This window comes from Micrasema longulum, unplaced genomic scaffold (genome assembly GCF_059751315.1).
Source record: "Micrasema longulum isolate JH-2025_06_02 unplaced genomic scaffold, ASM5975131v1 h1tg000624l, whole genome shotgun sequence".
NCBI lineage: Eukaryota > Metazoa > Arthropoda > Insecta > Trichoptera > Brachycentridae > Micrasema > Micrasema longulum.
The window spans coordinates 625,399-635,298 of NW_028277820.1; the positions used below are offsets into that span (position 1 = coordinate 625,399).

At 31.2% G+C, this 9,900-nt stretch overlaps 1 protein-coding gene across 1 annotated transcript in view; it reads right to left on the minus strand.

Annotated features, from left to right (window-relative positions):
• The window catches only part of LOC148280058 (small G protein signaling modulator 2-like), a 64,716-nt gene extending 58,053 nt beyond the window's left edge, over nucleotides 1-6,663 (minus strand). Inside the window, exon 1 of the mRNA XM_088228989.1 lies at nucleotides 6,283-6,663. Within this exon, the coding sequence (XP_088085115.1) occupies nucleotides 6,283-6,303 (21 nt within the window). The 5' untranslated portion in view covers nucleotides 6,304-6,663. The remainder of the gene's footprint in view (nucleotides 1-6,282) is intronic.
• Between the last annotated feature and the right edge of the window lie 3,237 nt (nucleotides 6,664-9,900).

Genomic DNA, 9,900 nt, shown 5'->3' on the forward strand with positions numbered 1-9,900 from the left:
CGGTAAGTCAGCTGACGAATCAGCATAACTCATCAATATGAAAGGGAAGAGAACTTAAGACGTCACATGGAAAGTATTAAAAAAAAATTATAGCCCTTATAATACGATACTTAATATATATTTTTTTCTTTTGGTTTTTTTTTTAACGCTAAACTTCCTTATTGTCTCTGCGTCTGTCTACTTCAACAGCCAGGAATAATAAACATTAGATTTCTTCTTTCGGTATATAGATTAACATTAATAATATTTAACATTTTTTAGAAAAAATTGACAGCTGATTGCTAAACGGGAGCTTTAGAACGCCAACACATAAATGCGGCCCTGAAACTTCCAGTTAGGGAATTTGAAAATAACAAACTTGTGATACCTTTGACATTACTCTCTGTCCGGTATTACTCAAACCTCCACCTCCGCCTTTGTCGGGACGTCGGCGTCGGGAGACGTATTCCTTAACACTCTCACGCCGCGTGTCTTTTTTACAATCACACGTCTTTATTTTTTTTTTGCAATTAAAGGAACTTAGAAAAATTATCCGTGATATATTATTCGAGATTGGAAATGTATGGGAAAATGTAGATTTCTGTGTGTGAAATGTAACTAGAATCCTTCTATCTTGAATAAGAAAACCGAGTGGAGATAAGTCCGCCTCGTAGTGTAGTGGTTGGCGCGTTCGCCTCCTTTTATGTGAATGTCATTGAAGTGGATAAATGAGGGAACTATTTGCGAACCCAGCGAAATCCATCTTTATTCATTTTGAGCAAATCACAAAAAAAATAGACTTTTTTTTATATTTTTTATAACCAGTAAATAATTAATATGTATTTAACTTGTGGCTTAAAAAATCATGAGTATGCCAAGAAACAATAATAAAATAATTGATTTAATTTTTGAGATTGTCAACTTTGCAATACTCGAGTAGAAGTTACCATGTTTCCAACAAACACAATAATTTGAAAATAGGATTCTCACAAATATAGCCGTATTTCGAACTGACAATGTTTTAATTATTGTAAACAATTATATTCTAAGTAAGTTTCAATTCATATGTCACTTTTTTAAGATTTTGGATTTTTGCGGATTTGCAAGTAATACCTTTTAGTATTAACATACGAGTACAATAGCTCTCTAAGAATCTGTGACTAAACTCACATAGAGCCAAGCTTTACCACTTTCAGCAAGAAAGAGAGTCGTGTGACTGAACAGTACACACAATGCAAAACTGGCCAACAAAGGGCGCTGTCAAAACATCATAAAACAAGAACACAAGAGTGATCACCCTATCTTCCACGCTGACAGCTTACCGACGAATACATGACGACGATTTTAAATTATTCTTATTATTGTAGACTCAATTCAATATAAATTTAATGTATGTATTGTTCATAGCGTATAATTGAATAATCACGATCTAAGAAATTCTAAATAAGTGTTAGTAAATAATATCAAATCGGAGTGATCTTTCAACGGATCATATCTGAACAGATTCCTTAAATTTAGTTATCGAATAAAATTGTAAGGTTGAATGAGAATTTCCATGGATAACTTTTTAAAGAATTTCTTGTAAAGGTTATTCCATTGATACGAAAAATGTTATCACGTTAGATGCATCTTCATGATATCGTTATTTTATAATTATACCCCATTTTGTAATATTGTAAAGATGTTAAAGGAGCGTGATATTCATACATTTGATATTTATATCGACTTAAATTTAAATTTCCTTAATCATATATTTTTAAAACTATACATCAAACACTATTTGTATTCTAATCAATATTTATCTGCACATGATTTTGCATTTCCTTTGAAAAATATTTTTAAATAAATCATATTAGGTAAGAAAGGGTTATAAAAAATTTGGTAAGGGGAGGCTAGAAAAAAATTTTCGCCGAGTCAGTCGTTAAATTATTTCCTTTGGGAAGGGAATTCAAAATGTCTTTTTATGTTTTTTTTTCTATTCGGCAAAAATTTCCGCCGACTTCGTTAAAAAAGGTACTTAATGAATTTTAATGACATTACTTTGCTTAAGCTAGGGTTTCCTAGGACAGCGGTGCCCGTATCTTAACGGCCGTAGTGAACGGTGATGCGGTGGACAGCCGTCGTAGTGGTGACTAGAGAGTGATTTTATTTTTTAACGGTGTTATCAACACCATTTTTATAGGAAACCACTCTCTAGTCACCGTTACGACGGCTGTCAATCGCATTAATGTTCACTACGGCCGTTAAAATACGGGCACCGCTGTCCTAGGAAACTCGAGCTTTACAGATTTAAAAACTTACAATTTATAAGGTATATATGGCACCCCCAGATACACTATGGTGAGTCTTAATCGGCTATTTTGCAGGAAATCAAAAACAAACTTTTTTTTCAATGCAATCAATGCCTAGTATTTTTGTGGGGTTTGCTCATTTTTCTCGATATTTTACTCATCAAATTTATAAAAATACTGAAAAAACATCATAGAGATATCGCTAGCCAAAGCAACAGCGAGATATCTCTGAGAAATCTATCTAACTTCAATATTTTATTATTTGAAAACATTAATTTATTTAAGTTATTAACATATCTGCATGTGTATCTCAAAATTGGAAATTTCGGGTCTATCCAACTGTTGATTTGGGCTGGCGATATAATGTTTAATTTGTTTTATTTTTTTTTATTTTTTTATTTTTTTATTTTTTTTATTTAATTTGATTTTATTTTATTTTATTTTATTTTATTTTATTTTATTTTATTTTATTTTATTTTATTTTATTTTATTTTATTTTATTTTATTTTATTTTATTTTATTTTATTTTATTTTATTTTATTTTATTTTATTTTATTTTATTTTATTTTATTTTATTTTATTTTATTTTATTTTATTTCTATTTTTTTTAAATTATTATTATTATTATTATTTTTTTATTTTTTTATTTATTTTTTTTTGTTTATTTAATTTTAGTTTACTTTATTTTATTTTCGAAACCAACAGTTTTACATACATATTTATAGTAAACAAACAGATATAGTGTATAGACTGAGAACCAATAATAATTTTCCACAAAGTGTGCAAAGTTAGTAAATAAAATAATAAAACATATTATAAGAATACATATAAGTTTATACATACACGTAAAAATGTTATTTTCATGTAGATATTTTTCAATAATCAAAGAAAAAACATTTTCTTTCTTTAAAAGAACAGTAAGTTATTGTAAATTGGGCGGGATTAGGGCAAGGATGGTTAAAGATCGGATATGGAGGGGAAGGGAGATGTACATATGTATTATTATAACGTCTACTAAGTTACATAATGCATTTTAAGTGTAAATTTTAAAATAAAGAGAAAAAAATGTGGTTAAACTGCAATCATAACTTAAAAACGCCAAATTTATACTTACGACTAAAGCTAGGGTTTCCTAGGACAGCGCTGCCCGTATTTTAACGGCCTTAGTGAACGGTGATGCGGTGGACAGCCGTCGTAACGGTGACTAGAGAATGGTTTCCTATGAAAACGGTGTTAAGTGGTGTTGATATTGCCGTTTTCCTAGGAAACCACTCTCTAGTCACCGTTACCACGGCTGTCTACCGCATCACCGTTCACTACGGCCGTTAAAATACGGGCACCGCTGTCCTAGGAAACCCTAGCTTAAGCGTGCATTTATCGTGCTCTAGGGGCACGAATTTTGGCGGGCAAACGGGCAAAATTTCGTGAGCTACATTGTAATTTTGCTATCATAATTGGGTTTTAGATTTTCTCGTACTTCGTATGACATTACGCAAATGTTTATCATCTCCGTTCCCTTAATAAACCATACTAACTGAACGCACCGCATTAGTAATCCAATCGCAACGTATCAACTCGCATTTGTAATATACGAAACGATACAAACCCCAATCAGATCCTTTAGCATAATCATGCCTTTGTTTGGTAATTTAAATCTTATCTCATAAATAAGCCACACGTGCGACAGTAACTACCCAAAATCTACGAAAGCTACCCTTCGAATATTTTATTTGTTTTGTTATCCTTGGTGTTAAAACGATGCATTATCTGTTAAGTTTTAAATTGTTTTCTTTATAGCTAGAACACTTAACTAATTAACTATTCTGCTATTTTGTAAATTTATTGATAATTTAAGTTGCTAGAATTGCAATCGTCCATGAGCTTTTTAGCTGCAAGACGATTGGAAATCTAGCTTCAATAAGCTTATGTTATCACTTCAAATAGGGTCAAAGCACCAGTTAATGACCATCATCCAGTAAATGACCATTGGTTAATAAAAACACAATATAATAAGAATTGCTACATGTGTCCAGTCAAAAAACTTTTAATACTAGAAACTATGACAAAAGCAGTAGGCGGACACATCTTTTGGTACGAAACAAATCTATCAGTTTTGAACTGTGAGTTGTCAAAAGCTCTTCCCATCAGCGTCTTCCCGTTATTTTTCTGAGATTGATGGTGTTTTTATAAGGAAAGGTGTGGTAAGTGTTTTATTTGATGCTATTTCTCATGCAATTCTTTGAATATTTCTATATTCTAATTCGTTAGGGTGTTTAATAATGTTATGATGTATCTAAGTATTATTGTTACTGGAGTAGTGGTGGTCATTCATTGGTGATTATGCAATTTTAAATATTAATTATAATTGTAATACTCGTATTTCAATAAAAAAGTAAAATTACTTAGAAAAATTAATGTGTTTTATATTGTTTCCTTTTATTTTGTACGCTTAAATAAAATGTATACCCTTAATGTGGATTTCACTACACGCTCAACCTTAAACAGTCATTTATTGGTGCTTTGACCCTACCTAAATTTTACAAGGGTCTAGAATTCCAATCGTCCATGCGCTCAGTAGATGCAAGACTTTTTGTAATCTAACTCCTGTTTTTTGTCGGCCTCGTGGTGTAATGTTCAGCGCATTTGCCTACCATGCAAGAGGTCTCGGGTTCGATTCCCGACATGGCTGATATGATATATTATTTAAAAGGGTGTTTTTACACTAAAATATTTCATAGTCCCTAGACTGGTACCTGAAGCATAAGACTGATCACCTTACCTTTATGTAACAAAAATTTATAAAAAATTAATTTATGTGATCAAGGTACGCTGCTATTGGTGTACCAATGCAGTGCCCTATGCACCATTTGGTGTGGAAAAGGAATGATGATGATGAACTCCTGTTTTAATAAGTTTATTTTTTTATTTAGTTTTTTTTAATATCGCTAAAACTCTAAACTTCATTGCCAAATAAAAAAAAATGTTTATTGAGGCTAGATTTCTTACTCTCTATACGCTCTGTAGCTGCAAGACGTTCTGTAATCTAGCTGCTATATATCATGATAGTAATATATCATAATTGGAGACGAGGAACTAGAATCCCAACCGTTCATGCGCTCTGTAGCTGCAAGACGTGCTGGGATATTTAGTTACTGTACAGCGCCCTTGAACTGGTTTTCACAAAAAAGGCGCTTTATAAAGTATCCAAATATATATAATATGTTTCCTCTTTACAAAGCAAATTAATGCCGAGAATTTCCTTAGACCAGTGGTGGCCAGCATTTTGACAATGCACCATACAAATCAAACTTTTTTTACCTTCTCACGTTCACGTTTGGAGTTTGTTCAATAGAGATAGGAATAGGAACTGCTTCGCTTATGAGATGAAAATGAATACCTCAATCGCGGAATTCAATTAATTAATTAACGTCATGGTGCATATTTTAAAATAATGGCCACAAAAATGCAATGCGCCACCTGTGCTCGTTCAATGCGCCACGTTTGGCGCATGCGCCACGGTTTGGCCACCACTGTCTGAGACTATCCTATTAGATCCCCACACTAAATAGTTTGAGCATTTAGACATACATTTTGCAATTTATTATATCAACAAAAGACGAGTGATACTTTAATCCACAAATTTGGAATATCCAGTGACCGGTTTCATCGCTTTCGCGACATCTTCGGGACTGGTATCTTTATTAAGGATTTAAAAATATACCCGACGTAGAATTACTTAATGAACAGATAACACACGTGCATTCTCCATTACTTTACCCATTGTAATATATTTTTACAAATAACTTTTTACCCTTTGTTTTTCAGAAATCATAATTTACAAAATCACACTCACGAAGGATGGGACACTAAAAATAAAATAAAATACTTAAACTCATTAAAGTAGCATTATATCAACTCATTAGTTAACCCGAAGAATTTTGATAATAATCCTTAAGATAAAAATAACTTTATTTAATTAACTTTCATATAACTTTGAATTATCTATCCTTACCTTTGTTTTGTATAAATACATCGAACTCCTCAATAAAGATACCAGTCTCGAAGATGTCGTGAAAGCGATGCAACTGGTCACTGAATATTCCAAATTTGTGGATTAAAGTATCACTCGTCTTTTATTTATATAATAAATTACAATGAACTTCCATCAAGAATTTTCACTTACAAACTTAAGTGTTAAACATTTTGTAATAAATACAAGCCTCGTAAATAATGAACAAGACCACAAATAAGCAACTCCCAGCTAAAAAAAACACCACATTACAAGGCAGAATTATCTCTATTCGATTTCTATTTTCAGGATATTGATTTATATAAGAACTGGCGTAAGTATAGCCTGTGAGCTCGCCAATACATGACAGATGACATTAAACATAACCATAGAAAAACATAGCAGTTGAGCTCTCAGAAGTAAAGCAACGTGAATGCAGCAATGCTTGAACTACATGTCAATAATATTCTAATAATAAATAATATTATTTAGCCATACGGAACTTTAAAGCACACCTTGGTTTAATTACTAATAGTATTTTATCGGTTAGGTAGGTGTATTTAAAAAAAAATGTTGCGTACCTGAAAAAATCACAAATAATTATGTTTTTGTAAATGATGTCAGTAGCGACACTCAGAGAGTGGCTTTGTGACGTTTTGGCATTTTTTATAAGAAATTCATGGCGTAGACTAAATACTGTTATAAAAACGAGGATGTTTTATTGATTGACGTTAGCAGGCGCTACCCAGGGGCGACTTTGTGACGTGAAATATTATTTTAAAAAGGAGATTCATGGCCTAGCCGAAATGTTGTAATTAAAACGAGGATGTTTTTGTTGATTGACGTTAGCAGGCGCTACCCAGGGGCGACTTTGTGACGTGAGAAATTATTTTTTAAAAAGAGATTCATGGCGTAGCCGAAATATTGTAATTAAAACGAGGATGTGTTTGTTGATTGACGTTAGCAGGCGCTACCCAGGGGCGACTTCATGACGTGGTGAAATTATAAATTTAAATATTTTTTTTCATTTTACATAGCGAAGCCGAGATAAGAAATTGCGTGGTGTTTCGAAATTTAACCGTGTAGGTAGCCGCCTAGTTACAATATTATGTTTGTATTTGTATAATTCCTGTTTTATAATGTTTATGTATTTATCGCTATAAGAATTAAACTAAAGATAGTTTTTACTTTTAATCGCTATCCGTTTTTTAAATTATGTTTGTAACACTCAATAATATTTATTTTTCCAGTATTCAATGTTATTTTTGCATTTTAAATAATATTGTTAATATAAAGCGTATTTTTATTTTTCGAATTTACTAGACTGTTTTTATTACAAAAAATAAAAATGCGTATTTCTCTATGTATTCTTCTGTTATAAACAATCTATTAAAATAATACACATCAAATTTCCATTGTCTGTTGATTTGATTTGCAATCTTCTTTTGTTTTCGATGGTTAAAACTCTAGGAAATTCAAAGACAATAAAATTTTTACTGTCATATATTGGCGAGCTCACACGCTATACTTTGAGGATTGACAAAACACAATTATGCCAATTAGTGTATTGTATCCAACAGGGATTACTTTGAAGGGAAAAGTAATAATATCCCTAAGAACTTAACTATTATATTTTAACATTATATTATGATGAGGTGAATATATGTTATAAGAATTTTTCTTATTTTGTAACTTTTATGGCAACCATAATATCAAATTGCGATATATTCTTGAACATCATAATTTTGTCGAGACGTAATCTTCAAGTAACCTATCGTAGCTCGCGTAATCTCGCCCATAAATCTTACATAAAAATATAAGCATCGAAGAAATTATAAGTAAAACGAATAAAAACTTTGGTACGCAATTTCTTTATGTTAATTCGCGGGTAAGTTGTTACAAAAAGATATAATTTTACTGCAAATAACAACTATTATTATTGTATATGTTTTTATTTGTTTAGTTTGCAAATTTAAAATATTATATAAATTCACTTACTAGTAGGACACTATAAAAGTAATCTTTATAAACATACCCAACTTAAAATTATGTGTAATTCTACCAAATATGTTTATTACCCCTAATAAACACGAAGCATTTTGATTTAAAAATGGAGACGCTTCCAGCTTGCTTGAAACTTTCAGGCAACTCATTAAACATTTTCAAAGCTTCATGGTAAAGGTTGTTTTGAGTTCCAGATAGTCTTTGGAATCGAGTTACTGGGCAGGTAATTAAAATATCTTTTCAAACACTTTTTCATGCCTTTGATTTCAGGAAAACGCAACAAGCTGGCTACGAACTGACTCAAGTCCTCGCCGGCCACGGTTTGTTTATTAGCTATCTTCAGCCTGAAATCACCTCCACATTTCGTTTCATACTTGTGAAAATTCTTATTATATTTTATACTATTTTACATGTATCCAGAAAGAAATATGTTTTTTTAACTTGGAAATGAAATTTGGAGTGCTGAAGAGAATAGAAAAATATCACTTTTTTAAAACTATTTAAAGTAATAATGGTCAATGAAATAGTGTCCAGTAAAAAATAAAAATTTGTAACATATTAGTAGCATAGAAACTATTTTTAAATTTGTAATTTTGAATTCCCGCAAAAAAGGTCATTCCATGGGCCACGCCCCCAATACGTCACGATTTATGTTTATTTGTTCCTGACCATTCAAATTTGCTAAGAACGTTGTCACAAATCTTGACGTCACAACTATCAAGGACAAACATGTCGCGTTTTTCTAGAGACGTATTTAAAAAAAAATCTTTTTGAAATTTATACATGAAAACATTTCTTCACAATATCCATATTGATTTTGAAAATAAAATTAATTATTCTAAATCCATTTCATATTTTTTTATCGGTATACGTAGTATGTGATATTTCTCTATTTTTTTTATCATACTTTATTATTAAGAAATATAATTAGCCCAAAAGAACTTGTAAAAATATGTTACGCAATAACTCAATCAGTTTTGGAATATGGGATAATTGGATGGGGATGTGCAAATGACACACTGATCAAGCAAATAATAATTGCACAAAAAGCTTTAATAAACATTATCTTAAGAGTCCCAATCAGAACTAGCTCCCTCGGTATATTTGAAAATCTTAATGTAAAATCTATAAAACAACTTTATGTAAAAGGTTTGTTACTATACGCACGTAATCATTACAAATACAAGAGTTACTAGATACTCCACCCTGATGCTGCAAAAAAATAAATACAACCTTCGGTCAAAGAGGATTGGCCTACTACTCGGTTAAAGTGTACAATCTACTTCCATTATCCATAAGGACAATTAGTAAGTTCTCACAATATAAAATTGCTATTAAGAAATGGATAGTGGAGGTGGGTTGCACACGGATCGATGAGTGGATCAAGCCAAATAGGTAAAATGTGTGTGCTGTTTATGAAATTTGTTCCATTGGTCTATATAAAATTGGTTATGTTTTTTATGATTACTTTAGTTTTTTTTTGGGTATTATGTAAATGATTTTTTTTTTTAAAGAAATATTTGCGTTCTTATGATTTACCAAAATATTTCATTTTGACGGCCATTTTTAACGAGTTGTAAATAACTCACTTTTAAGAAATGGAATCAAGTAAGAGTA